Here is a 23,524-nt window from a genome sequence, read left to right on the forward strand (position 1 = left end):
CTGGCAGTGGCAGGGGTTGCAGTGACGGTGGTGTGTTAAGCAGACTGTCTCTGTGTGTGTTTACATCCTCCTCAGTTTGACTCCATTCTCCTTTTCATCCTGTCTCTTCTACTATATACACTTCCTTATTCTATTCTTATCGAAAAGGCTACAGTGCTGTGCACTATACATAATGCTTTTTTAGTTAACAAACTATGCAAAATAGTATTCAGTTTAATATAGCCTAATAATAACAAGACTGGTGTGTTGTTTGTTATTTTGCATTTTAATCTATTTTTGTGAGTCAAGAAAAGATGTTAAAATCAAGTTTGAAGGTAAAACCGAGAACATTGCAGTGTGGGATACAGTATAACATGCAGAGATGATTTGCATACTGCACACAGTAAATTAAGCAATGTTTAGTACTATGTTTTGTTGCCAACAACACTCAACCCAGTCGAGCCAGTGATAATATCTCACTCAGTGCTGCCACCTGCAGTTTGAACACTGAACATGGGGTGTTGGGCATGGCGGAAGGATATCAGAAGGTTGCTGCTTTAAACAATACGAGTATTGTGCCATGAGTGCTGAACCTAAAAAAACCTCCAGGATTGTAAGTGTAAGAGTAACACTGTCAGGTAGGCCTAAACATAATGACTATGACTGTAAACAATCCTGTCCATTCTTCGTTTCCGCCACAGAATTACAAATAAAAAGGTTATTGCGATTTTTTATTTCACAATTCTGACTTGTTTTTTTCCCCTCACAATTGCGCGTTTACATCGCGCAATTCTCAGAATTGCGTGATATAAAGTCAGAATTGCATGATATAAAGTCGCAATTGTGTTATAAAGTCAGAATTGCATGATTTAAAGTCAGAATTGTGATATAAACTCACATTTCTGAGAAAAAAGGAATTCTTTTTTTCCTTAGAATTGGACTTTAGGCTATAACTCGCAATAGCTTTTTTTTCCGCCACAGAATAAAACATTTTAAACGATAATTGCGACATTTTATATTTAGCCTATATTTACACCGTTTATATCTCGCAATTCTGACTTTATATCTCGCAAAACTGCTTTATTCTGTGGCGGAAACAAGCTTCCATAGCATAGGTAGCCTATCTTACAATGCACTCATTGTGTAGCTACATTGCACTTATATTAAAAAAATATATTGTTCCTGCATGTATTGCAGCTGTAAAATAATTACATCAATAACGACCTTCCCTTAAACATTTACTTACCTTAAACCTGTAGCCTAACGTGTATGTGTTTTGCAATACAACACAAAATCACAATATTGTAGGCTACCTAACAATACTTTTTTTTTTAATGTAAGTAGCCTAAATGCACCCGATATACTGTAAAATGGATTTGACTTTTCTTTTAAGACAATTTCAGTATGTAACAAGTTTAAACACGTGTGTTTGTGTTTAAATAGAAATACATTTGGATGACTAGCAGGTGCATTGTATTTGTATAATGGTTAAATATTATACAATAGCCTATAGTTACATTATACAAAGGACAATATTACACTATAATAGGCCTTTTGTATAGTGTGTCATAAAATTAAACATCGCCTGCCTTTCTCTTAGGAAATGACATGATATAGCCTCTACGGGGCTGTTGAATGCTTGATTCTGATTGGTTGACGAGCGTTCTAAGGTGTGCAGTTGTTCTCAGGGAAATGCGCGGCTGAAGTAGTTCCAGGCAGGTCTTGACCGCATTACAGTTCCATATCACTTCGCCATTTGATTTCAGTTATTTCAAAGGTCTTTACAGCCGACAACAGCAGAAGAACCAATAAATATAGGGAACAATTATAGGATTTCCATGTTTTTTTGCCCCAAAAAATAGGTTTTAGGCTATTATGTACGGAAAATACGTATCATAGGCCTACTCTCTTCCACAGTTTCGCTATTAGAGATGCTGTTGCCGAACACTGTTGAGAGATAGCCTACTGAGGTAATTCACACGCTTGTGTGTATATATATATATATGAAGAGTTCAGATGCAAAAGCCTCTAAGTGCCATCTGAAATTTTCTTCTAGAATGATCATTTTTATCAAGCTCGTATATTTAAGTTCAATAATTTCACTTAAATGGCAATGAAAATTACCTATTAGTTGTCATTTAAGTGAAATTACTGAACTTAAATATACAAGCTTGATAAAAATGATAATTCTAGAAGAAATTTTCAGATGGCACTTAGAGGCTTTTGCATCTGAACTCTTCATATATATATATATATGTATTGTAATGTGTGTTGCGTTTTGGGATATTGTCATGGCAACTAATTAATGAGACTGATTGAGAAATGAGAAACAAATATATATATATATATATATATATATATATATATATATATGACCCCGCTTGGGGTCAGAGAACGGATTTAAAAAAGAAAAGAAATTAATTCAGGAAAGCATAAAATGAATCAAAGTTATAGTAAGTTTCTATTTAAAATAAATGCTGCATGTGATAATAATCAGAAATGTTTATTTGACATCAAATCATCATATTAGAATGATTTGTGAAGGATCATGTGACACTGAAGACTGGAGTAATGATGCTGAAAATTCAGCTTTGATCACAGGAATAAATTACATGTTAAAATGTATTAATGAGTAGCCTATAAGAGGCAAAAACACACAAAAAATGTAATCACCAGCGTGTGTGTGTGATTATCTACACCTGTGTGAACTTGAGAACTGCTCACCGTAATATCATAGAGATAAAGCAAAAATAGAAAAAAACTTGACACCAGCTGATTAAAAATCACTGTGCAAAAATAACTCAGCACTGAAATGTTGACTGAGGGCCGATCTGAAGTACAAGCTCATGTCGCAGCAACAGACACCGGTGTCAGATCTGTTTTCTCCAAATGAGTCATTTATAGTTCCTGTTTCTGTTAATGCTCTCAGTCACTGGAGTTCATAACAGCCCTCAACTGGCTAATCTCACTCTGACACAGACATTGTGTGAGGAAATGCATGTGGTCACATTCGTTTGCATGCTGTGAACACCAGCTCGTTCAGTTGCATGAAAAGCTCTCACTGCTAACTCTCTGATTGGCCTGTGCACTCGCAGATAGGAAGAGCAGCGCAACATTCAACAAGACCTCGGACCTGGTGGCTCCCGATGCGCAGACACAGGTGAGTGTTTCTCTGAGTGTGGAAATGATGGAAGGGAAGCTTGTGAGGGAGTGAGGGAGTGATGAAGTGTCCCATCTCTCTCGAAGTTAGTGTTTCTTTTCAAGCTGCTGCTGCTTCTTCTCTAACTGCTCGACCACAGAGGAAACTGAGCGGAGGAAATGTACCTCGCTCTCTGGGGTTTCACACAGCTTCTGAACAAGACCGGATAAACTGTTGACGTGCTGTGATATCTTGCATTTCTCCGCATAAAAACGGAATTTTCACTGCAAATCGTGATGTGATGTCAGGTGTAACTGTTCTTCTTTGACGGCTAACACACTGGAGAACGGGATGCACTTGAATTCGAACGCAAATATTTAAAATAAAAGTAAAGTCTCAACAAATTAAGCAAATATTTTGAATATTGTAGCGCACTTGTCCTTACAGAGCAATGTAGAAAATATCCCAAAGTTTGGGGTCAGGAATTTTAAAAAAATAAAAAAAATCTTTTAAAAAAATTGATACTTTTATTCAGCAAGAATGCATTAAATTGATACAAAGTAACAGCAAAGACAGAGAAAATGTTACATTTCTAATTTAAATAAATTGATTTTCTTTTTGAACTTTCTGTTCATTAAAACATCCTGATTTTTTTTTATTGCGGTTTCACAAAAATATGAAGCAGCACAACTGTTTCAACATTGATAATAATCATAAATGTTTCTTGAGCGTCAAAACATCATATTAGACTGATTTCTGAAGGATCATGTTACACTGAAGACTGGAGTAATGATGCTGAACATTCAGCTTAGATCACAGGTTATACGTTACATTTTACAGTATTTTACAATAGAAAAAAAATATTAAACAGTAATAATATTACACCGTTTTTCAATTTCTTTTTATTTTTACCAACTTTTTCTTACAGAACGCAACATTTTTGAATGTTATGCTGAGATAGAAAAGATTCAAAGCCAAACATATATTGCAGAAATGGTTATTTTACAACATCTAAGTGTTTCATTTATGAAAACGTCGACAATTTTTCTCTCACTCCTGATTAATATTGCCATAAACTTGCCACTGAAGAGACGCTGCGATACTGTGAAGAGCAACAGACGTAAGATAAGATCTGTTACTGTAAAATGAGCATTTTCCCCTTCTTAAACGCACTCTAGCATGTTAAAAGCCGAGCCTCATCTGTGTGTTTATTTCTGCTGGTGTCAGGAAGTCATTGGTCTCAGTGTGATGATCACTCGAGAAGCAGATAAGAGCTTTTGACAGCTGGAAGCAGGTCAGATATTTGCCTCTGGAAACAAATCGCACAGATATTAAGAAGGCAAGTTGTTACATTCCTGAAGATGAACTTGTGAGTTGTGTTTGCTCATACAAATGTACTGGTCAGACGTTGGCAGCTTTCCCAGCCTTTGCTGTGCTCTGTGAGCTGCACTGGAGTGGACTGAGAGGCTGTTCTGGGTGGTTAGGGCGCTGGTATAAGGTTGTGTTTTGGTTTCTGGTGTGGTTCTTGTGTTTTTCAGTAGCACTTCTGCTGTTGTGAGGAAACTGTGCCAGCATCTGTCTGCAGCCACTCTGAATTTAAGAGGCAGAAGCGACACGTCATGATTTTACTGCCTGTGCGAAACATCCAGCGACGCACACGCGAGTAATCAGGTCACAGCTGTACAACATCAGTCAAAACACACTTCTGGCTTACTCTTTCCTGTCATGAAAATGCATATAGGGTCAAACTGGAGCAAAAGATAGTCATGTGCGAGATCTTTGTAGCGTAACATCTCTTTTTTGTGATCCTAAGATAGTGAACACCTGCTGTTTCGTTACTTTCAAAAGTACTACCCTTGTGGAAAAGAAGTAGCATACTTTTAAAAAGCGCACTTATTATGAAAATAATGTACTTTAAAAGAATATGCGGTAACACTTTCTATGAAGCCCAGGCTTATAATGCATTGTAGACCCATTTAAACTTATTTATAAGTATTTCTATTCTATAAATATTTTTATTAAGACACATTAAGACTGCATTATAAGAACAGTTATAGTATATATTTGTTTATAATTATAAGTCATGCATTTGCTTTTTCAATGTGCATGTGCATGCTCATAATACATTATACACTGCTTTATAAATGATCAAATATAAAATAGATCCGGAGACACTTTGTTATCAATTATGTCTTTAATGGTTAAAGAGGTCATAAAATGTTTGCATTAGAGGTCATGAATGGTACAAATATACTGTTTATATTATTGATTTTGTGTTTTGTTTTTAAAATTATTATTACAGGAATTATTGTTCATAGTTACATTTACAAGTGAACAACTTAAAATGTATAATGAGCACATCTTCATGATTTCTTAACATTTGCGTCCTATGTTTTAACTTTACTTAAAGCCATCAATGATGCATTTATAGACATTAGTAAATGTATGATCACTCAAAATAAGTATTTATAAGAACACAACATGGCTATTAATAACAATATATTCACTTATTTGACAGAAATAAATATGCATTACTAAAAAGTCATTGTAACTATAATATAATATAATGTATAACATATAATATATAATATACATATTATATAATGTAATAACATTATAGCAATGAAGGGTGCATCTTTATAAATACATTCATGAAACCATACGACTGAATATATTAATACTTATAAATCAATGTAAAATGTATTATGAGCATGCACATTGAAAAAGCAAATGCATAACTTGTAAGTAATAATAAATAAAAAAATATAAAATGTAACTATAACTGTTCTTAAGGTCTTAATTGGTCTTTATAAATATATTTACAGAATAGTAATACTTACTTATTAATAAGTATAAATGGAGTTATAACTCATAAGCATGGTCTTCATAGAAAGTGTAACGATTGAAGTCCAATGGAGGCAAGTGAGGTGAGAACCCAAACGCAATTTTTTTTACAAAAAGAACACAATCAAACATGAAACAAAAGCATTAAGGCATGAAACCTCAAAACTAAAGCAGGAACATGAAGATAGACTGGAAAACAAGACTACAGGAGCCTGAACACAGAACAATCAATACTCGACAAGGCCACAGGGCAAACATGAGGGCTTAAATACATACAGGACTCACGACGAGACAAGGGACACCGGTGAACGTTTAAACAATCAACCAATGACAACATGACACAACAGACAAGGCAGGATCACATGACAGACCAGAACCCAGGAACATGACAGAAAGTGTTACCGAATATACTTACAGCTAGTGCAAACTGAATGCAATGTATTCTCACACTTACTTGCAAGTTAATTGCAATTAAATGAAAATGTATTATAGCCTAAATGTTTGCTTTGACTCTGTTAAGTTAAGCACGTTTTTGTATGTAATTTCATAATTACTTCTATTGTCTTTGAAATATGGTTACAGTCGAATGCACTGACAAGCGTTTACAGTGAACTCAAATATACTTTAACGCAATTTCTGTTGAAACTTGTGTCATGTATTTAAATAGATTTATAATTACACATTTGTTTTTTTTTATAACACACTACAGTTAAAATTATGATCAAGTACTTGTTAGTAACACATCAAAATAAGTGTACTTACATAAGCATTATTAAACCAATGATTTGAAATGTACTTTTAAGCAAAACTTTTAGACATTCAGAATGCATTGTAACACCTTTTTTCTACACTTAAATGGCCCTTTCATTTCATTAATATAGTATCTGCAAGTACAGCGTTTCAAAAATAGACTTTCTGTAATACACTACAAGTGCACTTTCAAAACACCTCTTTTTCACAAGGGTATTTAAACTACAAAAGGGTATAAGTTTGTGTTACTTTATGACTTACTTTAGGACTTTATGATTTTATGACTTGCTTTATGACTGGAACAAAAACCACAGAGGACGAGGTGTGTGTCTTCAGAAGATGTGACACTTCCTCAGCTTATCAGCTTGGTTGTTGTTGAATAGTTGTAACTAATGTGTTTTTATATTTTTGTTTTTTTCTCAGTCTTTTAGGTTAAAAGTGACACAAAACACGACATAAGAGAATGCCTGGACCTCCACCACCGCCCCCTCCTGCTCCCCCTCCAACCTTTTCACAGGTATGATACCATTGTTCAGATCTACATATTTTGATAAGTAGTTTAATATAGCATTTAAAGGCCTGGTTTCACAGACAGGGCTTAGATTAAGCCAGGATTAGGCCTTAGTTCAGTTAGGTCATTTAACCCCCCGTGCACTGTTCGATTTCTGGGCCTTGTTGGAGTTGGTCATATTGACCCTAATTGGATTCAATACAATTCCCCAAAAATCGCACTATGAAAAAAGAATAATAATTACCCTTTAATATTAATATTTTGATATTAATATGTGAATTTATGATTTATAAAAATGTTTTTAACCACTGTTGTTAAGACTGCCCCGCCCCCACACCTGTGGGACGTTTGCGATCACACATTTATTACAATAATATCTTAATTAATCTTAAAAAATATAATTTGAAAGCTTTCAGATTTCAGCGATAGATTCTTTATTTGCGATACAATTTATTAGTAATTAAAATCAAATAAGATTAAAAACTACTTCCGAATAGGATGTCTACTTCATAAATATTTAGAAAAGTATGGAAACATATGGTTCAGATCACTCAAACCATATATGGAAATCGAAGAGTCACAGTGGAAAAGTTTGGTACTGCGCCCAAAAAATCTTACTGAAAGCTCATTTATTGAGATATCAAACTAAAATTTGGCACAGAACTTGTTCAGATGTTTGGCTTTGATTTTCTTAGATTTAGAAAATGAAACATGCTTTGTAAATTATATATTTTATATAAAATATACATTTAAAAATATTTGTATATGTTCATAAACTTAAACTTCTATAACTTTTTTTCAACTTTACTTTTATAACTGTTTTTATAAATTCTACAATAATCTGTGACATTTCGCCTTTAAAAAGATACCAAATTAAGTCTGTGCTCGGAAGTATTCAAGATTTTTATCAATTTAAGTTGGAAAAGTCATTTTCATGTGAGAGCTCAAAAAAAGGGGACTGACAGTTAACAAGTTAAACAGTTTTGTTTTCACAGACTTTCAAAAATAAAAAGTTGTTAAACTCAGCAAGACACTTCTACTTCTGGACTGGAGCTCTTATATAAGATAAAGAAATGTTGTTATTTTGTGTCTGTACTGTTGCTTTTGAATATCTGCCTATGAGGGTCAAACTGACCCACAAACATTAAAATCGTATAAAAATGTTCAAATCCCCACACCTCGGCATGTTGAAACTTTGCATGCATGTTCATGACCCTAAATGAGAAAAAGTCACAAAATGTCAAGAAAAAAAAAAAAAAACAGGTTAACTGGTATTGCTGACAACTCAAAAATCAAACTGACCCGCAACATAACACAAGGGTTAACAGCTTTTATGAACGTGCCCTAGAAAAAAATACATACTGGTGTGCATCTTGAGACAAAACAATGGCACTGACATATTTTATGATATTTCAGTAAGTTAAAACAGCTCAAACATGCATTTTAGTCTTAAGCCTTGTCTGTGAAACTGGGGGTATAATATCAAAATATTTATGATGATTATGTTAATAGTTCATTTGTATGAAACAGAACAGGATCTCACATAAACCAAGTGTTCAAGTGATCAGATATTGGAGTCAGATATAGAGCAGTGTCATCATTTGTAAGGGTCATTTTCTAGGAACAGTGTCATTTGTGCCGAAATATTGAACGTTTTTAAAGCATCTCATTTGATAAAGTTCCTGCTGAAGATACCAGAGCCGTAACTACCACATGCTGGACCAAACGTACGAGGACGTTTAGAGATCAGTGGTCAACAGATATGGGCTTTTCAAGGTCTTAAACCGTTAAACTGTTCCCTCCCATCTTAAATATGTGGTTATTGAGCGCTGCAGTGATGACGTATTTTTGTTGGCTAAAGACGTAAGTTGGATGGATGGATGATTCAGCTGCGGGCGCCATCGTCTGGTGAGACGCATGACTCTATCCTGATAAGCACTCATTGTCACAGTTGTAAACATGACAGCTTTCTTTTTTTCCATGAGGGGGTTTGGCACCACGACGGCTTTGTTTCCTGGCAGAACGTGACACACACGTCTCCCGGAAACCCTGTAGAACTCAACCAATCAGAGATGACGACTTCAACTTCCCATTTTGTGTGCCTCGTGCATCATACATTCAGCCAGCGGTCCGTGAGGCTGAGAGACTAGTGTTCACCAGACTTATTTCAGGCATTTAACAAACAAAACCCCCACTAACTTCAGGACGATGGAACCGCAAGTGCTAAAATACTAACTTGTTTAATGGTTTTGACCTACAAAAATACATCATCCCTGCAGCACTCCATAGCCTTGCTCCAAGTACCAGTTGTTATTTATAAAAAAAAATACAATATTTCTGTCACATCTGTTTCACTCCGTCTGCTTAGTCAGTTGTTATCATGGATATTCATTAAGGAGCACACCTCTCTGTATTTGGTTGATCATCACTGTGTATTTAAAGGGATAGTTCACCCAAAAATGAACATTTTGTCATCACACTTCCAAACCTGTATGAATTTCTCACGATAGATTACTATGGAAGTCAATGGCTTCTTTTGTGTTCAATGGAAGAAAGAAACTTATACAGGTTTTGGAGAACCTAAGGGTAAGTAAATGATGACAGAATTCCCATTTTTGGGTGAACTTTATCCCTTTAAGTTTCTCTTTAGTTCCCATTCATTGTCCGATATTATTTGTGCTGTTTGTGTATGGCGCACTGTTTCGTTTGTGTCCTTTGATATTACATTGAGTGTACTTTATATTAATAAATCACGTTTATATTTGGATCTACTTCATCTACCTTCTTCCTCCTTGGATTAGACTGCAGTTCCAAAAGTAAGTTTGACTTATATAATTTAAATTGGCACTGGAGAAAGTTTTGAATTGATCAAAATTTATTGTTTATTGGTCAACCGTTGAACATTATAGCTAATAGCTAACAAATAACATTGTATACACTTTTTATGCCAAGAAAAAAATGAGCGTGCCAGGTTTTTCCCATGAATAAGTTGAAATAATGAGCCTGATGACGTCAATAGTGTAACAGCAATCAAATACTGATGAAAGATTGTACTTTCTTGTTTCTGTTTAATCATGTGATCACAAATACCCACATGTAATACGGCATTGTGTAACGTGTAATTATGTAGCACACACTGTCTATTCAAAGTTGTAGGTATTCAAGGCTCAATATCTATTTTGAGTTGACGGCAATGTTTATGTAACATCTCTAATTTACATTTACTTTCACTAGGCGAACACAGAGAAGCCGAATCTGAGCAGAAATGAGCAGCAGGGGAGAAATGCTTTACTATCAGATATCGGCAAAGGCGCTCGACTGAAGAAAACAACCACCAATGATCGGAGTGGCCCAATTCTGGACAGTGAGTTAAACTTGTTTAGTGCAATATGTTTTGTAATATATATATTACACTCTTTAAAATCAATGGTTCCATGAAGAACTTTTAAAATCCACGGAACCTTCCATTGCACAAAAAGTTCTTCAAACTAAGAAAACCAGTTCTGTTCATGGAAAGGTTCTTTAGGGAACCAAACATGGTTCTTCTGTGAAAACCCCTTTTTGGAACCTTTATTTTAATCAGAATTTGCGATCCGAGTGAAACAGCTTCTCGAACAAGAACAAATGTGGGGCGGGGCTTGATTTTGTCCGTGGGAATTGATTGGATGGTTGTGGTTTGCTATTGGTGGGTCTCATGTGAGTGTCAGGTTGCCCCGCCCTGGCTTAAACATCCCAACAACACTCGTCCAGTGAATGTTTATTGATAAAGTCATTGGACTAGCTAGATATTACTCTCTTGGCCATAGTCTATAATACTGATCCAACACTTTCTAAGTGCATGTGGCTGTGGGCTTGCATTGGCATGATTAGGGACTCCAGTTATGAGCAAAACGACGGTTTTGATGCAGAAGGTCTTTGAGGATCGAAAACCAAAGCCTGGCCCAAACTGAGGGGTCCATCGAAGGCGTTTAGCTCAGCATCCTCATGTCAGAACTTATAATTCTCCTTTTCCCAACTGTGTTCTTAGACAGTGATCTTTTAAAGTGTGAAGATGTCAAAACCCTCAGGAGGTTAATGAGCCAATAAGAAAATTCACATTTGGAGGCATAGTTGTCATCTAGCAGGGTGTTTTGCATATGAAACTTGATTGGGAAGAGAAAAACTTGCAAGGTGACCAGTGCCTGGTTCTGCATCTAGGTGTTAGGTGCAGTTTTGGTGTAGTTCCACAGAAACAGTTTGCTTGTTGGATGAGAGGTATTGTGGATTATTTATTAAATATAACAAATAATGTGTCTGATATGTCTCAGGCACTACAGAGGGCACATTAATTTAAAGGCCCACTGAAGTGCCTTGGAACATGCAGCTTTATATGATGCGTTGACGTAATTTCCACTGAAACAGGAAGCTAAGGCGGGACATATTGAATGGCTCCTCCCCCTTTTCAAATGGCCAATAGCGTTACTTTACCTCACAGACTGCAAGTCAGACTTGACAGCACCATGGAAGCGAATCCGAGCGCTGATGATACGTTGGATTCAATAGTAGGGGTGTGAATAAATTCTAGCCATTTCATTCTTAACCAACGTACAGTTGGAAAACGTAATAAAACTCGAGCGTCTGAGCAACCGAACACACATCTCCAACACATATTGCTCCGGGACGTGTCAACACCGGTCACTTTGGCCAGGTGGTGTTTATAGCGTAGGAGGCGGAGCTTTAGATTCTAGAGAGGATTTGATTGGACAGAAGATGGGATGAGAAGTTGAAGTCCACGGTGATGTCATAAAAATCCCTGATTCATTTTAGCGGAAGTGAGAGACTGTAAATTTTGAAAGCTCTTAAATGCGAATTTTATCATTGGTTTGGAACACACCAGTTTATTCATAACCTTAAGGCTAACATAATCATTCTAAATGCTAAAAAAAACTAAAATTTAAAGATTTCGGGGGGGCCTTTTAAGAAAAATTATACTATACAATCTGATTGGTTGACAAACATTCTGAGGTGTGCAATTATTTGCAGGGAAATGCACGGCTACAGTAGTTCCAGACAGGTCTTGACAGCATATTCTCATGGCAAAGTTCATGTTCGTTCTTCGTTTAGGGGTAAAACGACGTTCGAAATACGTGAGCAGCGATATACTGTTAGCAAACATCCGACGCCACCCACTCTGATGAGAGCGACGCTTAGATGAATATGTAAATACATGCTGCGTGCTTTCCTCTCGGTAACAAAATAAAAACACAACAAAATTGAGAAAACTGTAAGCATTTTAATAAAGCATAAGAAATGCATCTAGTCATAGCAACGTGGATACGTTTGCACAAGCTCTGCAGCACTATATATTACTTATATATTATATATCATTTTATATAATAGGTTGCTTAAAGCTGCAGTCCGTAACTTTTTTGGGTTAAAATGTATCCCAAATAAATGTTTGAGCAAGTACATAACCAGCCAGTGTTCAGAACTCTCTGCTTGCCGTAGCTCGACTCAAAACGGTAAGCTTGTAATAATGTTTTTAACTCCAGTGTTACTGGTGGATTTCTGCGGGACATTCGAGCATGTGTTTGCGTCATTACGTCACATCTGTACACATAAAGAAGAGTCTCGGCTAGCAGGCTATGAGTGTGAGGATGTTGGAGGAGGAGATTTATAGCCGATTCTCACTTGTTATAATTAAACTTATCAATTTGATGGCGGATCCAGAAAGGTCCAAACGACAATCACCAGTGACAACTGGACATTCACCCGTTGTAAAACGCGAAAGACTTCAGACCGGCCCGTGCGAAAACAAGGATAAATATCGGAAGGGCTTTTGAAAGGTAAAAATTAGATTATATTCCAGTTTTAAATATGCATCTGATTACAGATACGTGTGTTTGTTTTTCAAAGAGAACCAGTTTCTAAGGAACATTCATTTGTTGGTCTGACAATTAGACATTAGACTGCACAGAAATGGAAACTGAACTACAGGTAGCCCTAATACACATTAAAGGGTTAGTTCACCCAAAAATTAAAATTCTGTCAGTAATTACTCACCCTCATGTTGTTCCAACCGCGTAAGACCTTCGTTCATCTTCGGAACACAAATTAAGATATTTTTGATGAAATCTGAGCCATGTTTCACTCCTCCATAGGCTTCCAGTGTGACCGAAACTTGCTGGCCCAGAAAAGTTATTAAAGAGATCGGTAATATAGTCCAAGTGACTCCAGTGGCTCAATCTTAAGTATATCAAGCGACGAGAATACTTTTTGTGCGCAAAAACAAACAAAAATAACGACTTTATTCCACTATTCATTTCCTTCTCTCTGGATGTCTAGTTGGTTTGCGTAGTGTTTTTGCGCAGCGCGTCTGTGTTACACGTCACCACGTAGGCTCACTATTGGCCGACGCCGGTCATGTGTGTGTTGCGTGATGACGTGCAACACAGACGCGCAGCGCAAACACACTACGAGGCCCAGAGAGAAGGAAATGAAAAGTGGAATAAAGTCGTTATTTTTGTTTGTTTTTGCGCACAAAAAGTATTCTCGTCGCATGATAAACTTAATGTAGTGCCACTGTAGTTACTTGGACTATTTTAACGATGTTTTAATAACTATTCTGGGCCGGTGAGTTTCGGTCACACTGGAAGCCTATGGAGGAGTCAAAATTCTGTCAGATTTCATCAAAAATATCTTAATTTGTGTTCCGAAGATGAACGAAAGACTTACATGGTTGGAACAACATGAGGGTGAGTAATTACTGACAGAATTTTCATTTTTGGGTGAACTAACCCTTTAAATGTAGTCACGCAATGCTGATGTTGTTAACATTAACAATTTGAGGACAAAGTATAATTTGCACAGTTTGACGTGATTTGATAAGCGATCGTTAGATTTGATCAACGCGATTTACTGCAATGCTTTTTTTTTCCTTAGTTGGTCAGAACAAAAGTGGATGTTACTCAGACGACATTTTCCGATGAAAATTCTTATGTTGGTCATACTTCCAAAAAGTAGAATCTGCGAATGCCAGTATCCACACCGCACGTTCTCCTCAAAACATTGGATTCATCCGCTCTTGTGCCGAGGCACAACCCACGTAAAGTTGACAATTCCGCGAATAACTGCAATTGCAGATTTTGAACAGAGATGGCGACAAAGAGGAAAAACTACAACTGCAGCTTTAAAATCAAGCAGCTTTAACCATATTAAACATGAAAAACAGTGTTTTGTTTCATCAGAAGTACAACTTAATTTTCTACTATAAAGCAGTTATCCAGCATGTTCATCTTATTACTCATGTACGTCTAACGACAACCTACTGAACAGGCCAAATGAACCAGAAAAGATTTCCACATGAAAGAAGGCAGAGCCTTCGCGCACACCGACCTTTTCTTGGAGTAGATCAACTTACAGTTTCGCTATTAGTAGACACTGCTGTCGAACACTGTTGAGAGACACACAGACTCTGGTAATTCACACACACTTAATCTCTCTCTCTCTCTCTCTCTCTCTCTCTCTCTTTAAACTGCATTAATAATGGGATTGGTCTGCTATCAATGGCCTACAGTTTTAGCGTTTTAAGGACAAAAACTTGACAAATGTCTTGAAATACATCATCTGAACAATGTTTTGTGGTAAACATAGTATAAGCTGCTAAAGAGCTATAAGAATTGACTCCGGGCCGTTGAATTGTTAGAAAATAATGCAACTTATTATTAATAATAATATTCTAATAATTAAATGGACGGAATCTATTATTCATTATACAATTATAACGCTTAAGTTCCAATGAAGATGAAGATGAAGATGAAGATATTGTATCACAAGGTTTAATAGATAAATCCAAATAGACAGCCAACATGCGAGACAGGGTGCTAGTGCGCAGACAATACAAACAAGGATCATTAATCACACACAGCTGACACATATTAACTAATGATAACGATGACCAAGGAGTCAAACGAGTGGCGGGAATCTGAACAAAGATGACACGTGACAAATGAAAACAAACTGAAAGTCCATGAAAACTAAACTAAACTGAACAGAATGGTGACAACAATGATGTGCATGGATAAATAATTGATAACAAATACTGCTATAATATTTCATATTCGTAAAAAAGATTGCATTTTGATTTCATGGTGACTTTAAGAGTGTAGAGCCAAAGACATTCTAACGAATACATTTATATATTTTTTATAAGTAAATAAAAACAATTAATTTATTTGTAAGTATTACAAGTATTATAAGTATTAATTGAATTTTTTTATTTACACAGAGCCCAAAGGAGGAGGAGGAGGAGGAGGAGGAGGAGGAGGAGGGGGAGGGGGAGGGGGTGGGGGAGGGGGTGGTGGAGGACTGGGTGGGCTGTTTCAGGGTGGAATGCCAAGACTGAGATCACCAGGAAACAACAACGGTAATCATCTAAAATAAATAATTTTTATTATTATTTAATACTACATTCAAGCCTTATATTAAAAATAAATTTTTTTATAAATTAAAAATCTAAAAAATAAAAATAAAAATAAATATTACATAATAATAATAAAAAATATATATTATTAGTAATAATACTATTATAATTATTATTTAATAATAATAATATCCTATTTATTATTTGATCCTATCATTTTTTTGCATTGTGACAAAATGAAATAAAAATGTCTATACTATACTATCTATACTATATGTTTATAAAGTAGTAATAATCATAATTTAGTCATTTTATTTTTTTCCCATTGGCATAAACTGAAATCAAAATGTTTATACTATACTATACTATATAATATTATACTATATGTGTATGATATAATAATTCTAATTTAGTCCTATTGTTGTTTTCATTGACAAACTGAAATCAAAATGTCTATAATAATCTACTATACTATACTATACTATACGTGTATAATATAATAATAATAATCCTAATTTAGTCCTTTTGTTTTTTTCCATTGACATAAACTGAAATCAAAATGTTTATACTATACTATACTATACTATACTATACTATACTATACTATACTATACTATACTATACTATACTTGTGTAATATAATAATATTCCTAATTAAGTCCTAATTATTTTTTCCATTGACAAAAACTGAAATCAAAATGTGCTGTGCTTAAAACTTGTCTTCATATTCTTTGTTTTTTGGTCCGTTAAAACAGTAAGAGGACCAATGCCTCCCACAACTGGGAGATTCCCAGCGCCCAGCAGCCCAGCAGGAAGCAGACCCCCACTGCCAGTCACCGGACGACCTTCTCCTGGGAGGGCCGGGCCCCCACCTGTACCACCATCGGGACGCTCATCCCAGCACAGCTCTCCCAGCGGCCCACCAGCTCTACCTGGAAACCGACCGTCAGGTTCCTCACCTTCTGTACAACCCCCAAGCCAGCCGAGCAGACGTCCGAGCAACCCTCCCCCCCCGAGAGAGTCCCAGTCTTCTTTCCCTCCACCACCAATGCCTGCATCTGCCCGGCCGCCATTACCCACGATCCCTAGCAGGCCCTTAGATGACCTCCCTCCCCCTCCACCACCCACTGGAGGAAAAAGACCGTCATTTTCTCGAGATGGCACACTACCACCACCACCACCATCAACTGAGAGTAAACCAATGAGTTCTCAGAGGCCTATGGGTAATCCGCCTCCATCCTTACCTCCAGGAAGAGGGGGGGCACCACCCATCCCACCATCCCAGAGGGAGGAGCCCAGCACTAGAGGTGGTCAGAGAAACAGCTTTCCTCCTCCTCCTCCACCTGGACGCTCCAGCCCACTGCCTCCACCGCCCAATGAGCGGCCGCCTCCACCTGGACGCTCCAGCCCACTGCCTCCACCGCCCAGTGAGCGGCCGCCTCCATCGGGACGGAGCCCATCCATACGGGCAGGTATGTGGAAGGTCATTTCTGTTTTGCAGTTCATTTTTTACTGTCAAAATATTGAGTCAAATGTATTTTATATTTATAAACCGGTTAGTTCCAGTTCTTGATTCTGATTGATTTTATATTCACGATAAAACACGGCTATGACCAAACGGTTATATGTATCACTACACCCTAGCAACCACTCTTAGTAACTTAATCATATGTTCTTATTGATATTTTTCATTGAAGCTTATAGAGTAGTATTGTGAGAGATCGAGTACCTGCATTTACAGTAGATATGGCGTTTTCCTTCAGGTCAGTCCTATATTCATAATAAAAAATCTGTCTTGTCCTTTTAACATTTGGGGTGTTCCCGTGCCCCGACACGCTAGTCATTTCAATATAAAAGTCTTCTCTACTGACTGACTCACTCATAAAGACAGTCTTCGCCATCATCTAAAGGCGAATTAGTGTAACGTCTGTTGCTATTCACGGTCAGGGACTATTTTTTCCAGCGGAAGGAAAACTTTTAGCGATTTTACTTCATGAAAGTTGCATTGATACATATTTTTTGGCTTTAATATTTGTATTGTGTGGTAACCCTTTTATAAAAGCTCCGCTTCGTGTCGTTCCTAACAACGCCCTTCAGCTGTGACTTATTTACGATACAGCACAGCCTCTCGTACCTTATTGCTTACATATGTATGGCTTAAATTGGGGTTAGTAAATCTTACTTATTGACTATGTGTTTGTTAAAAAACTCTGACAGGACGGAAAGTGATATTGAGGTCATATGAAAAACCAAAACATGTTTTGCCATGTAGTGACATTTTTTAAAATGCAACTAGTATGACTAATATGATGTCTATCTTTAAAAATGTAAGGTGTAAAATAGTTTATAATAAAACATAAATGTGTTTTTGAAAAGTTTGGGGTTGGTAAAATTGTAAAAGTTTTTGGAAAAGTATATTATGCTCACCAGGGCTACATTTTTCAAAATAAAACATACAGTAAAAAATACTGTTCTGCTCAAGAAACATTTCTGATTATTATCAATGATGAAAACAGTTGTGCTGCTTCATATTTTTGTGGAAACCATGATTTTTTCATCATCCTTTGATGAATTGAAAGTTCAAAGGAACAGCATTATTTTAAAATATAAATCTTTCGTAACATTATAAATGTCTTTACTGTCAATTTTGATCAATTTAATGCATCCTTGCTGAATAAAAGTATTATTTAAAAAAAAAATCTTACTGACCACAAAGGAGTAATTAGTTATAGTAGGAATTAAAGCCGTGTTTCCACCGAAATTACCCGGAACAATTTGTCCCACAACACGGCTTAATATGCTTTTAAATTTCCCCCATTTTTCAAATAAATTAAATGTGAATTTGGAGACGCCTGCATACACACGATTCATGTGTTATGATGTTTAGAAACTATTATTTTGTGGATTTCTCATCATGCGACTGGACCTCCCCTCCAGGTCCTCTTCCACCTCCACCCTCAGGAGGAGGAAACCGAGGTGGGATGCCTCAGCCCGTACCTCCTCCTAATCGTCCCGGTGGATCAGGCAGACCCGCTTTTCCCCCAGACCCTCCCAGAGTGCCCAGCTTTCCTCCCCCGCCCCCCGAAACCACCAACGGCTACCAGTGCCCTCCACCACCTGCCACAGGTACGACCTCTGCGCTCTTAAAGGGACAGTTCACCTGAAAATGAACATTTTCAGGGATTGTTCACCTCAAAAATGATGTCATTAATTACTCACCTTCATGTCGTCCCAAACCCGTAAGACTTTCATTCATCTTCAGAACACAAATGAGGGCTTTCTGTCCCTCCATTGACAGGCTACGCAACTACCACTTTCAAGGTCAAGAAAGGTAGTAAAGACATCATTAAAGAAATCCATGTGACTCCAGTGGTTTAACCTCAATTTTATAAAGCGCTTTATAAATTTGTGCAAAATAAACTGAATTTACCACTTTATTTACAAAATATGAATCTCCAACTCTACAACGTCTGCTGTCGCGTCAACACACACAACATATATGCATGCATCGTGGTGCTCTCGTGAACGTGCATATTTAGTAAATAAAGTGATAAATTCAGTTTTTTGTGCAAAGCACCCGCATCGCTCTATAAAACTGAGGTTAAACCACTAGAGTCTCATGGATTACTTTAATAATGTCTTTACTACCTTTCTTGACCTTGAAAGTGGTAGTCGCGTAGACTGTCAATAGAGGGACAGAAATCTCTCAGATTTCATTAAAAATATCTTAATTTGTGTTTCGAAGATGATTGAAAGTCTATCGGTTTTGGAACTACATGAGGTTGAGTAATTAATGACTGAATTTTTGGGGTAACTATCCCTTTAAGACTGGACCCTACATCTTATATCTGCTTATGAGAAAATGGCAGCATGTATAGGTCTACAATACAAAAGGTAGTGAGTTTAAACCTGAAGAGAGACATTTCTGCATTGTCGTCAAAAAACAGAATTGAAAATAAAGTAGGTTTTCTGGATATGAGAAAGTATTTAAACAGAAATAAGTTGAGTTTTAACAAAAAATGTAGGGTTACCGTATTTGGAATTTAAAGGGATAGTTCACAGGGTCAAAATTCTGTCCTCATTTACGTGTCGTTCCAAACCTGTATGACTTTCTTTCTGTCTTCTGTGGAATGTTGAAGAAAATATTTTGAAGAATGTTGAAGAAAAAACTGTTTCGGTTCCCTTTGACTTCCATTGTTTGAACAAAACAAAAACTACAATGGAAGTCAAAGGGAACTGACACTGAATTATCTCCTTCTGTGTTCTGAAGAAGGTAGGAAGTCATTCAGGTTTGAAGCGACACGAGGGCGAGTAAATGATGACAGAATTTTCATTGTGGGTGACCTTTCCCTTTAATGTCCATAGACAGCAGATGCAGCATTACGTATGGTTATGAAAATGTGCTACTGACAATTGCTATTGACTGACTCTGTTTGGCGGTAAATAATCTATCGTATTCTTTTCCTCTAGATGACTGGGGGATGAGGTTCTCCTTCCATGCTCTGTCTGAATTACCTCCACCAGAGCCGTACGTCTCCTTCTCGAAGTCCTACCCCAGCAAGGCCGGGGGCAAAGGTCAGCACTGCAGGGTTTTGTGCAGAATTGTAATGAGAGTTCTCTAAAAGTGTGTGTTGTTGTGAATCTAGTATGATGCAAATGTCCACCCACAATTGGTTTTTGTTTTCCTGCTTTTAGAGGTGACATGTTAAGTTTTGCATATTTTACTTGCATATTTTAATGTCAGAATAGATCGTTTATATCTATTTGTTTTTCAGGAATCGGAGACAGAGGAGCGCCACCCTTGCCACCAATTCCCAGATGAAATGTTTTGGCATTATCATAGTATGAGATGGATTTTCATCTGCTGAATGAGACTCAGGAACTCATTTTTTATATATAAAAAAAAAAAATCTTTATTTTTCTAATTTCTTTTGGGGGAAAAAATGTATGTCCACTATAACAATTAAAGTGCATTCTGTCATTATCCGTGAAAGTTTGTTTTAATCAGTTTGCAGTTTGAAATTAAGACATTTTTGTGTGTGTACAGGTTTAAACTGCATTGTGAGGTCCAAATGTCCCAACAAGTGTGTGTGTGTGTGTGTAGTTCAGATATTCCCTACATTGCGGGGACATTTTTGATCCCCATGTGGAAAACAGCTTATAAATCAAAAAAAGTGATTGATTTGAAAATGTAAAAATGCTGAAAGTTTTTTTGTGATGGGTTTAGGGGTCGGGTTATGGGAGAAAACATACCGTTTGAACATTATTTCTAATGAAAGTCCCTATAAAACATGAAAACCCAACTTACAAAAATACCTTGTCCTGCAAATTATATTTACATTTATTTATTTAACAGACAAATTTATCTGACTAACATTTGAGAAAAATAGTGAGTAATTTAATGTATCATAAAGTAGCACACATTTCAACAGGAATCCAGAAGGTTACTAGAAAAGTGAAGTTGCAAAACTGAAGAGGAGAGAGAGAAGTTCACATTTGAAGTAGTACTAGCTAGGGGCATTTTGCCTCTCAATTGAAAATGGTTATTCTCTCCTGAATTTATTTGTTTTTCAATAAACTTTCCTACAAATAATATATAGGACATATCAATTCAGGAATATAGAGTAGCCTACATTAAAGCCGCTATGAGCAAGGAAGTGAGCGAAGCGATGCTAACTTCTGTCAAACCAAGCCACTGAAACTCCCCACACACTGCCATGCCTTCAACCACATGCCTGTGTGTGTGTGTGTGAACTGGAAGAACTATCTCTGTCTAGTAAAGCTGTAATCTGATTGGTAATGACTAGATTTGTCAATAGGTATGACATCAAATCACTGAAAGATGGTCAGAGTTTTGTATTAACACTTGATAGCAAGTAAAACATAAAGCGTAACTGTATATTCTGCTTAGTTTTCTGATTATGCTGTATTTTTTTGTAGGCTATTGCAGTGTTCCTCAAATTCTGAATTCAGCCCAGGGAAACGTAAATGTAAATTTCATGGGTTTGTATTTGTATTGCTCTCTTTTTCTACACGCAAACTAATCAGTGGTCCGAAATAAAGTTCGACTAATAATCCTGAAGTCAAACATTTTGAGTTAGCTTTACATTGAATGCTTGATTTAAAGAAATGCCTCCCTCTATCGACCACGACAAGAACATCTGGCTTGGTATTTTGTAAAGCTGTCAATCAAATCAGTAATACGGTAAAGATCAGTTTTTCCGAATGAATACAAATTGGAATGTGTGAAATGTAAGTATTATTCCCATAGAACCGAGAGTTTTCATATTTATTTTTTTAATAAAGAAGGTTTCCATATTACGTGTGTTGTTTCGGGCGTATGTTACGCAAAGCAAAGCACCACGTGAAAGGTGCCTGTGCGCTGGTGCGCATGCGCACACTCTTGACCGATTTCTATTGGCGAGTGTGATGAAAACTTCACTGCAGCGGTGTGTGTGAGTGTGTGTTAGTACTGAGATAACAAGACTCATGCTTACAGCACACAGACAGAGCAGAGGCGATGCGGAAGAGCCGTTATGGATCTGAGATCACTGCTCAATGTCATCTGAAAGAGACAACATGAGTGAAAGTGTGTTTGTGTGTGTGTGTTTGTCACACACTAGATCGGATTTACAGGAATCAGCTGATCCGGTGAGTCTGTCAACAACTCACTGTACATACAGAACCCAGTACATCTATCGATTCTGGTGTTAATGCTAAATTATATATTGCCTGGTACTAACATGCACTATACGCACTGTGTACAATTCAAACTAGTACCAGAAAGTAAACTGGTACCATGACGGACAGGACTGTAATATTATCTTGAAGTGAATACATAAATCCATCTGATGCCATCACTGGATCATGGTAAAATGCTCTAGGGTTTGACTAGAAAGAAACACGCACGTGTCTGTCACAGTGCAATTTAACCATGTAAAGCTTTTTTGTTTTGTTTTGTTCAATTGAACAGTTTATTGAACCTTAGGTTTAGACAGAATATACCATTAGACAAAATATTTGAGAAAATTGAGTTGTGTTGTGTTGCATCATACGTGTTTTATGTTTAAAATGGGGCCAAAACTGAGCAAAAGTATGTAATTTGGTGCAGTTGTTGTTATTTATATGGGTACAAAATAAGATTAAATTCTGATGCTTGCAATAGAAGTCAGGGAGATCTTTATATAGGCCTAAGTAGCACAATACTTTAGTAAAATGCTTATAAATATCAGTTGTCACTCTTTATATCCCCCAATAATGTCTTAGTAAGGTGATATTAAATTCTTAGTTTCATGATCAAAGCTCTTTAGTTTTAAAACATAATGCAACGCAATAAAATGATAATGGAGAGATGAACTAATAAGCGTTCCTCAAAATGGTTCATATTTGATAATACTTCCATTTTAACATTTAAAAAGAACTAACCTAAGTTTCTTCAGTCCAGTAAATGTTCATCTTAAAATATGAATAGCAATATAAAAGTTATTGTAATATTAAACATATTGTTACTGTACATACAAATCAGTAAAGATTTCACAGTAAAATGCATGTGTATCATGACCATAAGGAGGATATTTAGAATTATATTAAAGGCCTTTTTACTTGCTAAAAAGATCACACACTATAAACGGGGACAGGAGGCATGATGTAGTTGATTGTGTGCAAAAGGTTTTTCAAGTTTTATTCACGGTAGATATGTATGTATCAGATATGATACAGTAGGCTTTACGGTTAAAGGGATAGTTCACCCAAAAATGAAAATGCTGTCCTCATTTACTCACCCTCATGTTGTTCCAAACCTGTATGATTTCCTTTCTTCTGCTGAACACAAAAGAAGATATTTTGAAGAAAGTCGGTAACCAAACGACTGATGGACCCCATTGACTTCCATAGTAGGAAA

At 36.5% G+C, this 23,524-nt stretch overlaps 2 protein-coding genes across 4 annotated transcripts in view; both read left to right on the forward strand.

Annotated features, from left to right (window-relative positions):
• Positions 1–2,906: 2,906 nt before the first annotated feature.
• On the forward strand, positions 2,907–20,608 carry wipf1a (WAS/WASL interacting protein family, member 1a). Of its 2 annotated transcripts, XM_084421108.1 has the most exons (9): positions 2,907–3,139; positions 7,136–7,229; positions 10,025–10,039; positions 10,458–10,587; positions 15,490–15,627; positions 16,380–17,096; positions 18,562–18,750; positions 20,095–20,199; positions 20,400–20,608. In XM_084421108.1, the coding sequence occupies exons 2-9, from the start codon at positions 7,176–7,178 to the stop codon at positions 20,444–20,446; spliced, it is 1,395 nt and encodes a 464-aa protein (XP_084277234.1). In that variant the 5' UTR covers positions 2,907–3,139; positions 7,136–7,175; the 3' UTR covers positions 20,447–20,608. The 2 variants fall into 2 exon arrangements, with proteins under 2 accessions (XP_084277234.1, XP_084277235.1); XM_084421109.1 differs by lacking the exon at positions 10,025–10,039.
• A 1,421-nt stretch (positions 20,609–22,029) lies between these two features.
• The window catches only part of gpr155a (G protein-coupled receptor 155a), a 28,852-nt gene continuing 27,357 nt past the window's right edge, over positions 22,030–23,524 (forward strand). Inside the window, exon 1 of one of the 2 annotated variants that reach the window (XM_084421106.1) lies at positions 22,030–22,275. The gene's annotated coding sequence lies outside the window, so the exon portion shown is untranslated. The remainder of the gene's footprint in view (positions 22,276–23,524) is intronic. The other variant, XM_084421107.1, reaches the window with a different exon arrangement.

The sequence above is a fragment of the Rutilus rutilus genome (genome assembly GCF_951802725.1).
Source record: "Rutilus rutilus genome assembly, chromosome: 10".
In the NCBI taxonomy this organism is placed as follows: Eukaryota; Metazoa; Chordata; class Actinopteri; order Cypriniformes; family Leuciscidae; genus Rutilus; species Rutilus rutilus.